General features: G+C 40.0%; 1 protein-coding gene and 1 long non-coding RNA gene across 7 annotated transcripts in view; one reads left to right on the top strand and one right to left on the bottom strand.

Moving 5' to 3' along the window:
* cpne4b (copine IVb) overlaps nucleotides 1-15,339 on the top strand; it is a 426,362-nt gene that overhangs the window by 282,482 nt on the left and 128,541 nt on the right. For 4 of the 5 annotated variants that reach the window (XM_069911200.1, XM_069911226.1, XM_069911210.1 and 1 more), the window contains 2 exons: nucleotides 3,295-3,480; nucleotides 12,358-12,429. In XM_069911200.1, the coding sequence (XP_069767301.1) occupies nucleotides 3,295-3,480; nucleotides 12,358-12,429 (258 nt within the window). Of the gene's footprint in view, nucleotides 1-1,037; nucleotides 1,060-3,294; nucleotides 3,481-12,357; nucleotides 12,430-15,339 lie in introns of those variants that run through there. The other variant, XM_069911218.1, reaches the window with a different exon arrangement.
* LOC138749630 (uncharacterized) overlaps nucleotides 3,704-15,339 on the bottom strand; it is a 62,407-nt gene continuing 50,771 nt past the window's right edge. For both annotated transcript variants that reach the window (XR_011348786.1, XR_011348788.1), the window contains exons 4-5: nucleotides 13,251-13,532; nucleotides 3,704-4,077 (exon numbers count right to left, since the gene is read on the bottom strand). This is a non-coding gene — a long non-coding RNA (uncharacterized lncRNA). The remainder of the gene's footprint in view (nucleotides 4,078-13,250; nucleotides 13,533-15,339) is intronic.

The raw sequence follows: 15,339 nt of genomic DNA, 5'->3' as shown, positions 1-15,339 counted from the left end.
GAGTATGATGCATCATTCTGTGGGTGGGTCAGGAGTGCAGGATCAAGGATATAGCATCATCCATTGTCTGGCTTCACAGTAGGCAAACTGGAATAGGTCCAATGTTGCTGGAAGATGTGATTTGATGTGTTCCATTATTAGTTGCTCAAAGCACTTTATGGTCATAGAGATCAAGTGCCACTGGGTGATCATCATTTGGTCCCGAACTGCCGCTTTCTTAGGCACCTTTATGATGGTGGCTGCCTTGAATCCTGTGCAGACAGTAGACTTCTGGAGTGAGATGTTGAAGATGTTCGTTAGGAACTCTGTCAGCTGGACTGCACAGTCCAGGTTTACGTGGCACACCCTGGAAACGAGCCTCATTTCCTCAGTTGCAGCTATGCAGGATGCCTGTTCTTCAGGGGAAGACTAGGCTTTCTTTGGTATCACATTGCTTATCTTATCAAACTGTATGTAGAAGATATTCAACCTTCAGGAAGGGAGGCCTCATTGTTGCTGACCTGCAGGGTTGACTTGTAATCAGTTAAAGTTTGAATACCCCGCCACATGCGCTGCGCATTGCTGTTTATAGATTCTCTGTGTGTATCAACGCTTTGCCTTCCTGATTGCATGGGAGAGTTCAGCCTTGCTGATCTTAATACCACCTTGTCGCCCAACCTGAAGGCATCATCAGGAACTCTGAGCAATGTACGAACCCTGCATCTAGCCATGGTTTGTGATTTTCTCTGGCTGTGTAGCATCTGATCACCATAACATTTTCAGCGCACTTGTCACAGAGCCCATATACTCATCAATGTTAATGCGGTTGCTGTAGATGGTAGTTTTATCAGTAGTCTATGCAGGGATTAGTAGAATGAATATGTGGTCAGAGTATTGTGGGGCGGGGGGGGGGGGGGGTTGGCAGCCTTGTATGCTCCAGGGACATTTGTGTTGACTACATCCAGGATATTCTTTATTCTTTCCTCTGGTGGCAAAGTTGATGTGTTGATGGATCTTTGGCTAGACTGTTTTTGAATTGACAGGATTGAAGTCACCAGCAACAACCATGCAACCATCATGGTGAGTTGCCTTTTCACAATAACATTAGAATTTGGAAAAGTTTAATGTGGTACAGGTTTTTAGCAAATGAGAAAGGAGAAAAAAAATTAAAGACAATATCAGGAAAGTATGCAAGTTGGAGACGTAGATTAGTTGGTTAAAAGGAGATTGATGTAAAGCAAAACAAAAGATGGGAATGGGAAGAATAAAAGCAAAAGGTGAAGAAGAAATATAAATCAGGTTGCCAAAATTGTAGATAACCGATTTGATTTTTCACATTTACTGTCAGAGTATATACATGACATCACATAAAACCCTGAAATTCTTTTCCCTGTGGGCGAGACAGAATTACTACTTATTGGGAGTGCAAAAAAACTGCACAACTTGTCCTAAAATAAACCTGGACTGGCAATGATTATGTCATTCTTAAGTGCTATAAGGTGTTAGACTGGATTGTGTGTTCAAGTTTCCAATGTGACTTCTAGGATGCTCTAACTAGGAGGCAAGGATAATGCAGATTGAAACATAGCAAACATGAAAAAAGCTCTTAGTAATTGTCTTCAAAATAGCATTAACTTCCAGTATGGAATATTTTGACATATTTTCTTTGCTTGGTATACTTTAACAATATTTGAATATAGTTTTCCAGATAACAGAGCAAATATTCTTTTTTTTTGCTCCATCCATATAATCAATAATGATACTTAAAGTAAAATTCATATAATATCAAGTAGCTCTGGAACTATTCAGTGGTAGAGATGTGTAAAAAAAAAATGCTGGAGAAATTCAGCAGGTCAAACAGATCCTTTATGTAGCAATGGTAAAGATACATCACCAACGTTTCGGGCTGGAGCTCTTCATCAAGGTGTGGGGGAACAAAAAGGGGAAGGGGAGAGGTGGTGAGGGTGGGAGAGGGTGGAATGAATAGTTGAAGGGGGGAGGGTGTGGAGGCAATGCAGTGAACTCAATGTTCATGCCCTGGGGTTGCAGAGTGCCCAGATGAAAAATGAACTCTGGAACTATTCAGGGGTAGTGATGTGATCAGTGTATGCTCCCTTGCTCAATTTCATTTCTTGTGATTTCTAGATTGGCTAAAACTTCCTTCTCTGCCTTTGTTACTTCTAAAGCTAAAGTATTCCAAAGCAAATCTGAGCCCAATTCGTCATCATTTTTGTACCCAGTCATTTCATCAGGTTTTCTGGTCAAATTATGCCTCAGTTTTTGTATGCATGGTTTGCGTAGCGGTTAGTGCAATGCTGTCACAGCACCAGCGATTGGGAATGGAGTTCAAATCCCCCACTGCCTCCAGGGAATTTGTATTGGGTTTTCCCAGGGGGTCCGGTTTCCTCCCAAAGTTTGAAACGTATTGGGGCTCGTAGGTTAATTGGGTGTAATTGGATGGCATGGGTTCATGGGCCGAAATGGCCTGTTAATGTGCTGTATGTCTTAAAAAAAAAGCTATCCTTCTGTCCATTATCTCCTTGAATTCAAGTATCCTATCACTTACCTCTACTAATTTTGGTCTCTTGTACACCCCTGATTTTAATCACACCAGTATCAGTACTTTCTGTTATCAAACTCTGAGCTTGTGGAGTTTGAACTCTAAAATGCTTGTGGATCCATTAGGCAGAAGTGCACCCAAAGATCTCACAGAAAGAGTTGTGTTGTCAAGGTGTTTTCTTCTCCACAAGGACAGATGGAATAAGCTGATTCTGAAATCTGGAGAAATGAACAACCTGCTGGTGAACTCGATGTTTTGAACAGCAACTGAGGGTGAAAAAAGTGTATGATGTCAGATTCAGGCCCACAGCATTGACAATTCTTTTTCTCCCACTAATGCTGCTTGGCCTGCTAGGTTTTTCCTTCAGATTTGTTTATATCTTCTCCACGAAGTTGGGCTTACCTCCCTTCATCTGGAAAGTTTCTGGAAGTCAGGACTAAGTGTACAAAATCAGTTAAATTGCAGACTTTGACCCTTACTAATACGGCCAATTAGTAAATGGGTTGCTTGATTATTTTATCTCACCTCTGTTAAACCTAGACGTGAGTTGTTTTGACGTTTCTGCAAGTGACTCAACATTTCCCATCTGTTTTATGGTCCTCAGATTAGCTTTCACTTTTTCTACCTAATAAATTCCAAGGTGTCATCTTTTCCAAAAGAGGAAAACTAGGGATTATAATATTAACATCTTGTATTACAATTGATGCAGACTTGCCTCAAACTGATCCATTATCTCTGGTGTGTTTCTTCAACAGGTTGACAGGACCGAGGTTATCCGCACCTGTATCAACCCTGTCTTTTCCAAAGTTTACACTGTGGATTTTTACTTTGAGGAGGTCCAGAGGCTGAGGTTTGAAGTTCATGATATTGACAGCAATCACTTGCACAACGGAGTGAAGGATGCTGAGTTCCTTGGAGGAATGGAATGCACACTTGGACAGGTAAACATTTCATACAAGCATCTAAATTGTGAGTCTTCTGCGATTGCCCACAGTGGCATAGTTCGCACCTCTGAATTAGAAGGTTATAGTTTCATGACCCACTCCAGAGCCTTGAACATACAAGTCAGATAGGGCACAGACTTAGATAAACATTTCCTTTATATCTTATTTTTCATCTCATTTTATCATATTCCAACACACTTTATAGCCAAGAAACCCTTTTTCAAGTGTATCCACAATAGTAATATAATTACAGAGGGATTTCTGCACCAGTGGAAATGCTGCCTTTATGGGAAGAATTTAATCAAAACTTTTTGGCCAAATTTAATATTTAAAATAACGATGCTCTTATTTCTCCCTGTGACAGCTTGGGTTACATTCATGCTTGGTCTCAATGGCAGAGCTGAAGTCTGAGATTTAAGGAGACATAGAATTCAACTCCCAGACATGCTCTTGGACAGTGACCCATCTGAGGAGTTTATTGATAAAAGCAATCGACTTAAATCTCCTTTTCTGAAAATAAGTCACTTTGTTGCTCAGAGAAGTCTAGAAATGACAGTAAGGAAGTTCTTGTTCCTCTCCTAATGCAGTAGTTTTCTAGAAATTAGATTAAATAGCACAAATTAGGTTTGTTCAAAATTACTTAACTTCTAAGATAGGCAATACTTTTGAAATTTGAAAATGACACCCAGTCTTATGAAAAATGTTGGGATCTAAATAAGAAATAGGAGCAAGAATAAGCCACCTGACCGATCAAGCCTTCTCCCACCTGGCAAAAATATAACTGTATATGCTTCCTTGGACAGAGAATTCCACAGATTCATTACTCTTCCTGCTCTTGAATTGAATCCCTTTAGCAATGAGGGACAACATTCCATTTGCTTTCTTTTTTTTGAATATTTCATTTAAATGATAATGAATACAAGCAATAACAAATTACAATATTACAGTGTTAACAAATATCTGTTGAAAATATATAAGAAGTAAGAAAAAAAACTAACGAACACTATTAAAACTAAACACTAAAAAAATCCTAACCCCCCCTACCTAATCTAATCCCAATAACTAATCTATATCTATTGTAAAACACATAATAATATAACTACATATTAATTTGGATTGCTTCAGATGACACTCAAGGATCCCAAAAATATTGTTCTAAAAAATTATTATTCATTTAGGGAAAACTTCACTGGTCAGGAGGATTCAAAATAAAAGAAAATTATAGTTGTAATCTCATTATTCTAGCCTACGGCCCCCATATTTGTAGAAATACAGAATATTTACCCATTAAATTATCAGTAATGACTAAAAAAAATATTTCAATAGCATATATCTTGTTTCAAAAACAAACACCTAAAGATGGGAACAAGATTTAGATACAACAATAGATCAACAAGTCTGGCAAGATTTATGTAAAGAAGTTATATTTAACACTATTAATGTAAGATATAGATTACTTCCTGTTTTGCGGAAACTGCCAAAATGTTTGGCCTGGAAGTCAGCCTGAAGAAAACTGAGGTCCTCCATCAGCCAGCTCCCCACCATGACTACCAGCCCCCCAACACCTCCATCAGGCACACAAAACTCAAAACGGTCAACCAGTTTACCTATCTCGGCTGCACCATTTCATCGGATGCAAGGATCGACAATGAGATAGACAACAGACTCGCCAAGGCAAATAGCATCTTTGGAAGACTACACAAAAGAGTCTGGAAAAACAACTAACTGAAAAACCGCACAAAGATAAGCGTATACAGAGCCGTTGTCATACCCACACTCCTGTTTGGCTCCGAATCATGGGTCCTCTACCGGCATCACCTACGGCTCCTCGAACGCTTCCACCAGCGTTGTCTCCGCTCCATCCTCAACATTCATTGGAGCGACTTCATCACTAATATCGAAGTACTCGAGAGGCCGACAGCATCGAATCCACGCTGTTGAAGATCCAACTGCGATGGGTAGGTCACGTCTCCAGAATGGAGGACCATCGCCTCCCCAAGATCGTGTTATATGGCGAGCTCTCCACTGGCCATCGTGTCAGAGGTGCACCAAAGAAGAGGTACAAGGACTGCCTAAAGAAATCTCTTGGTGCCTGCCACATTGACCACCACCAGTGGGCTGATATCGCCTCAAACCGTGCATCTTGGCGCCTCACAGTTCGGCTCACAGCAACCTCCTTTGAAGAAGACCGCAGAGCCCACCTCACTGACAAAAGACAAAGGAGGAAAAACCCAACACCCAACCCCAACCAACCAATTTTCCCCTGCAACCGCAGCAACCGTGTCTGCCTGTCCTGCATTGGACTTGTCAGCCACAAACGAGCCTGCAGCTGACGTGGACATTTACCCCTCCATAAATCTTCGTCCGCGATGCCAAGCCAAAGAAGAAGAGATTACTTCCCTATAATTTTTTACACAATTGTACATTACACCTCAGAAATTGAAAGATGGAGATTGAATATATCAGACCAATGTTTTAGATGTGGAAAAGAAGTTGGAACTTTTTTTCATTCTACATGGTCTTGTTTGAAGGTTGATCCTTTTTGGGTTTCTGTTATTAAGTTTCTACAATGAACTACTGGTGTTGCTTTCCTGTTAAATCCTGAACTATTGTTGTTAGGAAATTTTGGAAATATTACTCCTAAATTACCTTTGTCAGGCTCTCAAATGAAATTTGTTAAGTTAGCTTTAGAAATAGGAAGGAAATGTATCGCTGTCACATGGAAATCTGATGTTTCATTAACATTAGAAAGATGGCATACAGAGATTCAAAGTTGTATTCCTTTAGAAAAAATTACTTATAATCCATTTGCTTTCTTAATGACCGATTCCACCTGCAAACCAACCTATCAAGAATCATCCACAAACATTACAAGTCCCTTACACAACAGCATGCTGAAATCTTGCACCCCTTAAATAATAATCCTATCAGCTATTTTTCTTTCCAAAGTGATGGCCTTGCATTTACCAATACTGTACTCCATCTGCCAGACCCTTGCCCTCTCACTTAACCTATCTATATCTTATTGCAGACTCTCCAGAATTTGGTTTTCCACTCAATTTAGTGTCTGATGCATAATTGAACATAGCATCTTCTATTTTTTTGTCACTGAACGGGATTTTAATTTTATATTCCAGATTTATTCCAATGTAAATTAAATTTCCTCATCTATTGTGAACATAGAATATTACAGGCCAATTCAGTTGCTTTGGCCCATGATGCTATACTGACCTATATAAACCTACTCAACAACTTAAAGCTTCCCTACCTCACACTTACAACTCTGCATTTTTCTTGCATCCATGTGCCTGTCTAAGAGTCTTTTAAATGTACTTATTGTACCAGTCTCCACCTCCACCCCGACAATACATTCTAGGCACCCACTACTCTCTCAGTTTAAAAAAAAAACCTATCCCTGACTTCCCTGATACAGCTCGAACCACATCATCAAGTTCACAGACTGTGGTGGGATGATCAGTAAGAATGATGAGTCAACGTACAAAGATAGGGTGCAATCGTTAACAGACTGGTGCTCAGCCAACAACCTGTATCTGAACATTTTTTAAAAAGAGATGGTCGTCGACTTCAAGAGGGCCCAGGGGGACCACGTTCCACTGACCATTGATGGCTCCATCGTTGAGGTTGTCAAGAGTATCAAGTTCCTTGGAGTGCAATTGGTGGAGAGCCTCACATTGTTCCTTAACACAAGCTCCATAGCCAAGAAAACCCAGCAGAACCTTTACTTCCTGTGAAGGCTGAGGAAAGTTCATCTCCCTCCCATCAGAAGATACAGAAGATGTATCAAGAGCATCCTGTGCAACTACATCATTGCCTGGTTTGGAAGCTGTACCTCCTTGGGCTGCAAAACCCTACAGAGGATAGTGAAGTCAGCAGAAAAGATCATTAGGGATTCTCTCCCTAGCATGACGGTCATCTACAACACTCAATTCAGGCAAAAGGCAATAAACATTGTGAAGGACTTCACACACCCCTCAAGTAAACTGTTCTACCTTCTGCCATCTGGTAGGAGGTATCATAGCACTCGGGCCCTTGCTTCTATATTGGGCAAGAGTTTTTTCCCCCAAGCCATCAGACTCCTAAACTCCCAGAACATTTGGGGATAGGGTACCGTGAACTATTAATGTACTTGTCTTAATATTTTAATGTGCTTAACTTGTATTCTAACTTATATTTATGTAAATATGCTCTGTGGTCCTGGAGAAATACTACCTCATCTTTACCATACGAGCACAGTACAAACAATAAATAAAAGTGACTTGACTCACCTAAACTTTTGACCCTTCACCTTCTACAGATGTGGTGGGATTTGAAAATTCCATCTCCACAACCATAGCCCATGCCTCTGGATATTAATCATAATGCAACCTACCCCCAACCTTATACATTCAGGAAATGCACTGTTTAAATTTAACTAAGGGAAATGAATTTGTTGGCAATGAGTGGTGTGAAGTCGAAGAATGGGAGTTATGCCACTGTCCCTGACATTACTGAGGTACTGATTGCTCTGCTGTGGAAGAAAATACTTCTGAGAATATTCTAAATTGATTTGTCACATTCCCACAGCTATAGGGGTTATGTGCCTCATAGCTTCCAAGAATAATAACCAGCAATACAGGATCGGGAGAAAGCTGTTTTGACCCTGTGCCAGTTCCACCTCTGAAATCACTGTTGACCTATGACTTAACTCCATATACTCAGTGTTCCTATAAATTTTGTTTTGATTAAATCTTGAAATGTGATCATTAATCCAACATCAATTGCTTTTCATTATTTCCAAACTTGCTCCGTTTGTGGAGATGTTTCCCTATTCTCAAACAATCTGGTTCTAATTTTTAGATGTTTTTGCTTTCTCCCTTATTCTCCAACTAACACAACAAGTTTCCCTCTATCAGATCCCATCACATATAATAATCTGAAAATTTTGATTAAAATTATATTTAATGTGATGACGCTGCAGGTGCAGATACTTCTAATTTGAGAGATGTGGACTTCCTGATGGCATTGCACATTGGTTTAATCTTTGAAGCTATAATAGGCTACTTGATTGTCAGTGTAAATTTGATGGGCCATAGGGTCCATCCTTGCTGAAGACAGCATATCGAACATTTATGACAGCCCCTGAATATTAATGATGGAGTGTTGGCCTAGATTTTAGTGCCATAGGCTCTAGTGACTTCTGACTAGGGTAAAAGTGATGAAACTGAAATTTATCCTTGGAAAATTGTGCTCCTCCTGCATAGGCCTCAGGTCTTTGAGTCATCCATAAATTCCCCCAGTGTTGCACTGGAAGGAAGTACCTGGGTAATTTACCGAGTGATGATTCAGTGGCTTCTATATGTAAAACAACTTAATAATGCGCTTTAATCTGCTACTCTGTCGCCTACCTCTAACTTGTGCTTAAACTGGGCAATCCAAAATTTTTACTCTTTCCTTTTTTGAGTAGTTCAAAGATCTAAATATATTGCTGTTTGAAATGTTTATCTTCTCAGCACTCAACAATGCAATACCATTATGGCACGTAACAATTCTGTATTCATGTAAATATACTACCAATAAAAAAGTGCAAACAAGCAAGGGCTGAGCACGTAACAGAATTGTGTGCCTTCACAAAATTAGATTAATTCAGTTACAGTACAGCCTCCAAATAGTTATCAGGGTAGGTTTTTGGTAATGGTTGGAAAGTGGTGAACAATTGTATACAAGACAATGTATAAATCATATTCATATTCTGTATTGCATTATATAAAAGTTATGTAACTAATATGTAAACAAATAATATGTAATATTTCTCTCTACCAAATCAATAAAAATATTTTAAAAAGAAAGGAAAGTGGTGGATAATGGTCTCCCTTCAGTCAGAGATAGAAAAGAAAACTAAATGTTCCTCCAGGTACATGCAATGTGATAAGTATTTTTCTCTCCATCAACCTTATTGGTGGCAGTTTCCAGACCTCAAACACCCTCTGAGTGATAAAGTCTTTCCTCATCTCTCATTAATTCTTCCAATTACCTTAAATGTAGATGCCTCTCTCTGTATATTTTTACAATTAAGCTCTCCCATGATTATTCTCTCACACTCCTGTTCCAGCCCCATTTTGGAATTTAGCTTCATGTGCACTTTTCTCATTCTCTCTGTATATTCTGGTAAATTTCCAAAGCTTCAGATATTTATTTTGTTCATCCTGACTAAAAACACTAATTTCAACAAGACAACAATCTATTTGGATGGTAGTGGTGAATTTAATGGCTTGCCATTTCCAATTTGTCAATCATCCAGCAGTTTGTGGTGAGAGTGAGAGCCAAGTCTGTGAATTACATTTCACTTCATATCCAGCAAGGTGAATTATATTGCTTTGTTGTCAACCTCGTGAAAAGAACGGCTTGCAGCTATATTTTCAGTAGCAAGAAATTATTGTGTTAATTGCGCATTAAACTCACTGGAGTGTCTTTAGTGTTGCCAGGTAATGACCTTAGGGTCCAAGTAATATCATGATTTGCATTCCTGATATGTGATTCAATTATTCTGGCCTAGAACAAATGGTGCTGAGGAATCTCTTTCATGTAGCAGGTATATAGTTCTTGTTCCTATTCTTTGGCTTGGCTTCGCGGACGAAGATTTATGGAGGGGGTAAAAAGTCCACGTCAGCTGCAGGCTCGTTTGTGGCTGACCAGTCCGATGCGGGACAGGCAGACACGATTGCAGCGGTTGCAAGGGAAAATTGGTTGGTTGGGGTTGGGTGTTGGGTTTTTCCTCCTTTGCCTTTTGTCAGTGAGATGGGCTCTGCGGTCTTCTTCAAAGGAGGCTGCTGCCCGCCAAACTGTGAGGCGCCAAGATGCACGGTTTGAGGCGTTATCAGCCCACTGGCGGTGGTCAATGTGGCAGGCACCAAGAGATTTCTTTAGGCAGTCCTTGTACCTTTTCTTTGGTGCACCTCTGTCACGGTGGCCAGTGGAGAGCTCGCCATATAATACGATCTTGGGAAGGCGATGGTCCTCCATTCTGGAGACGTGACCCATCCAGCGCAGCTGGATCTTCAGCAGCGTGGACTCGATGCTGTCGAACATTTACACTTTATTTTTTAGAAACATAGAACATAACACACAAGCAAGTCCTTTGCCTCATCTACTCCATTCCACCAAGTCCCATCAACCTGCTCCCAGATCATCAAGCTTCATCTGGACCATGGTCCGCCATACCCCTTCCATCCACGGACCTATCTAAATTTCTCTCAAATGCTGAAATGAAACTCCAATCCACCATTTCTATTGGCAGCTTGTTCAACACTCTCACCACTCTCTGAGTGAAGAAGTTTGCCATAATGTTCCCCTTAAACATTTCACCTTCACCCTTAATTCATGTCCTCCCATGTTTGTCTCACCTAACCTCAGTGGAAAAAGCCTTTTTTTTATTTACCCTATCTCTAGCCCTCATAATTTTGTGTACATCTATCAAATCTCTCCTTATTCTCCAACCCTCCAGGGAATAAAGTCCTAACCTGTTTAACTTTTCCCTTAAACTCAGTCCTTCAAGACCTGGCAACATTCTTATAAAATTTCTCTGTGCTTTTTGATATGTTTCTGGTTACTGTCAAATATTTCATAATTGCCATTTTGGAAAAAGGTTGGGAGTTCTCCCTGCTATGCTTTCTTTCAACTCTCATGGGAATTGGATGCTGCAATATTTTATATTAAAACTGACATATTAAATAGCTTATCACAGCTGTTTGTGAGAGCTGGCAATGTGCGAAGTAGATATTTCTATTCCTACACTGTAGCAGTTGACTGCATTAAAAACTAAAATCTAAAGTGCTTTCTGATGTCCTAAATTTATGCTGTGACATAGAAGTAGGTCTTTCATATTTTCAGTGTCTACATAAAAACAATTAGGCAAAGCAGTATGGAATTATTGTTGGGTTTTTTAATTTTAAAATGTCAACATGCAGCATGATAACAGGCTCTTCTGACCCATGAGCCTGTGTCATCTAATTACACCAAATTAACCTACAATCCCCGTAGACTTTGAAGGGTGGGAGGAAACCGGAGGAAAATATACAAACTCCTTACAGACAGAACCAGATTCGAACCCTATTCACTGGCACTGAAACAGTTTTCCGCTAACCACGACACTAACAGTGCCGCCCATTTGCTTGTTTCCAAATAAAAATAAAACTTTCTATTGTTTTTTCTTCTCTTGCTGCAGTATCAAAAACTCCTTTTCCTTCACACCAATTCCATTCACCTCCCTGATGACTGTCTGAAACGGGATCAGAATGAGCAGAAGCCTGTTGTGATAACTTCACCCATTACCTCTTGGCATCATTAAAACCACCTATTTACATCTCCACAGTGTCCCTCATCTCTGCCCCGCCTCAGCAAGTCTTCTATTGTAAACTATGATAGTCCAGGCCTGCCTTGTTATTCATTCACAACTCTCCTATCTATGTCCTATTGGGTCCAAAAGCTCATTCACCCATACGTTTTCTAACCTGTATTGGCTCCTGGTTAAGTTTCTCTTCCTTATTTTCTGTCCCTCTATCATCTTGTTCCTTCCTGTCTCTGCAGCCTAAAAATGTCCACTAGCTATCAGCATGGGTCTAACTGTTATCTCTGTCATCCTCTGGTAGTAACTATGCTCCAAGCTACCAAGATCTAACCTCTAGAAGCCAATTCCTTTCTTGCTCTCTTTATTCCTTTAAATTCCCTTGGGACACTTGGCTGTATCAAAGGCATTATTTAATGGAAATTGTCTTTCTGCTTCTTGCAGCTGTGTAATATGATTTAAAACATGTTCACTCCAAATTGTTCGCTGCCTTGACTTGTGTGATTCTTTTTGTCTTGTTTGTTTTCTGACAGATTATTTCCCAGAGGAAACTTTCCAAATCACTCCTGAAACAGGGAAATACTGCAGGGAAGTCGTCAATTACAGTAAGTCATTTGTGGCATTTAATATAAGCCTGATGAGACTATTAGTACTTAGTGATGGAATCTGATGACATGTGCAGCTAGATGTAGAATCTAGATTTTGCTATCAGTGGTTTCCTGCTTCTCCCCTTGAGTAGAATCTTCTAAGAAGCTAAATTTTAACAAAAATTGAATTCCTGATTTTCATGATCCTTGGCTACCTTTATTCTCGTCTCTGAATCTGAAAGCCAAAGTTTAAGACCCAATGTTGAAATTGAGCTGAAAAGCTGAGAGGGTGCTATGATTTTCCTTTGGGATGAGATGTACAATTGAAATCCCACCTGGTTCTCAAGTTGAAGGGAGTAAAGGAGTTATTGCAGTGTCCTAGCAATTATTTATTCCTTTATCACCATTATTTGGAGGAGAATGTCAGGTCATTTGCAATGCTATCTATTTCCTACATTACCTAGCAACTAATGCAAAACTAATTGTCTGACTCAACTATGCCCTATGAAGTCCAGAGTGGCCCAAAGGAATATATGAAAAAGCAAGCTTGCCGTTTCAGATCAGAGTCTTTCATCAAGTCTTGATGAACGATTTCAACATGAATCATTGTTTTTTTTAAATCTCCCAGTGATACTGCTCAACCTGCTGAGATCCTCTAGCTGATTAGCCTTTGTCCCACATTTCACCATCTGAAGTGGGCCTATTAGTTACAAACATCTTCTGATGAACTTGCGATGTTTTTGTCATTTTTTTTTCTTTGATTTTCAAAATGACTCCATTATTCCCAGTAAATTTTTACAGTCACTCTACAGACAATTTTACCGCAGCCCTTTACCTACCAATCTGCACATCTTTGGGATGTAGGAGGAAACTGAAAGATGCTGAAAAAGCCCCATGCAGCAAACTCCACGCAGATTGCACCAAATGTTAGGATTGAACCTGGGTTGCTGGAGCTATGAGGCAATAGTCCATCCACCTGTGCCATTGTATCTACTCCAGCCTCACATCTTTTTTGATTTACCCAACCAGTCCTCGCAGTGCAACATTGTCATTTTGCATTAAACTAGGAGGCAGCCTGGTGATGCTCAGTTGCTGGCATGCCACCATACAGATTTTGTCATCTAAAAGGAAGAACAAATATTATTTTAATAAAGAATGCACAGTCCATGTTCATTATAGTGGAACTAAAATTTCTTATTTAGACACAATAGTCACAAACTCCATTTGCCTTGTTTGCTTTTTCCTGTGGGTAGATCAGTAGAAGTTGGTTACTACATATTATAAATGTGACTAAATGCTCAGGAGATTTTGTAACTTGTGACATGAAAACACTGTATGAACATAGCTTGTAAATCAGCTTTACTTGGTGTTCATTCAGTTCTGAGTTGTGACTTTTTTTCATATTTGTTCTTAAAATGAGCACTTTGCTGGCAAGACCAATACTTGCCACCCTGAATACCATTTCCCACTCCCTTGTTATCCCTCAATTATACCTTCAGAAGGCATGTCAGTTGAACCACTGCATCCTATGTGTTGAAGGTATCTCCAATATACCATTAGGCATTTTAACGAGGGTTATTAATTTATGAAGGGCCAAATAACTTAATTGATTGTGTGGCTTCAGGCTTTTTTGCCTAGACTTTTGTTATCCATGCCTTTATGGATAGCCCGCTCTCTCACCTTTGAACCAGAAAATTGTGGGTTCAAAACCCTCTCCAGATACTTGATCAAAAAACCTAAATTCCATTTTAGTCCAGAAGGAGTGATGTACTGTTAGAGATGATGCATTTTACTGAGGTCTTGTCTGCTTTCTCAAATGGAAGTAAAAGACCATATTCCATTCTTTTGTAGCAGAAGAAGAGTTATCCCTGATACCTTGGCTTAACTACTGTTGGCAGCAGTTGGCCCGGTTGGTGTAGCACGAAGTGCGATACCTTTGCAGCACCAGTGATTGTGACCGGTGTTCAAATCCTGTGCTGTCTGTTTGCATGTTCTTCCTGTGTCTGTGTGGATTTTCTCTGGGGGCTCTGGTTTCCTGCCACCTTTCAAAATGTACCGGGGGCTGTAGGTTAAGGGGATATAAAATTGGGCAACACGGATTAGTGGGCCGAAATGGCATTTTACTATGCTGTTTGTCTAAATAAATACTTGATCAGCATAACTAAAAAAAAATATTTGATCATTGTCTCATTTTTAGCAGGAGCTTGCTGTGCTCAAAATATCTGATGTGTTTCCCACTCTACTTCAGTGATAAGACCAAAACCTTGCCTTTAGATGCTATGTCCCTAAATTGTTGGCTTCTCCCTCTCCCTTGCTGCTGAATTAAGTGTTCCTTAAAACTCACTTCATCTGGCATCTTTATGTGTGTCAGTGTCAAATATTGTTTGATTATGGCCCAAATAAATACTTTACTATGTTAGAAGTACTACCTGTACACTGTGGTGGCCCACAATTGCGGAGATTGGGCTGGCACATTGCGTGGCAGCAGACGCGGACAGAGATCGCTAAAGCGACTCCCAGGACAACAAACCGGCAGGGGTAGAAGCTGGGGCAGCATCAGACTAACAGGCCTAAAATGGCATTGGTCAAACTGCCCAGCTAACTCAGCAGAAACAGGCTGGGGAAGAAGGGCATTCACATGTATGGATGTTCCTGCCCGCTATTGTTATTCATATGGCTGACTCAGTCAATCAGCAAAAACAGCGGGAACTTGAACAGTATAAAAGCAGCCTTTCCAGCCCTAATAAAGCGAGTGAGCTTAACTTGCCACACTGTGTGGTCGGCTACAATACAAGTAAAAGTTATTAGTGTTCTTCAATTGTAGAAATAAAACAACTAAAAATAAAATCATTGACAAAAGTGCAATTGATCAATGGTGCCACATCACCTCCGTTTTTAAAATCAATTTTGTTTTCTGTTTCTTAATCA

The sequence above is a fragment of the Narcine bancroftii genome, chromosome 1 (genome assembly GCF_036971445.1).
Source record: "Narcine bancroftii isolate sNarBan1 chromosome 1, sNarBan1.hap1, whole genome shotgun sequence".
Classification (NCBI taxonomy): Eukaryota; Metazoa; Chordata; class Chondrichthyes; order Torpediniformes; family Narcinidae; genus Narcine; species Narcine bancroftii.
The sequence above is the reverse complement of the archived record's forward strand: the minus strand, read 5'-3'. Positions and strand labels throughout refer to the sequence as shown.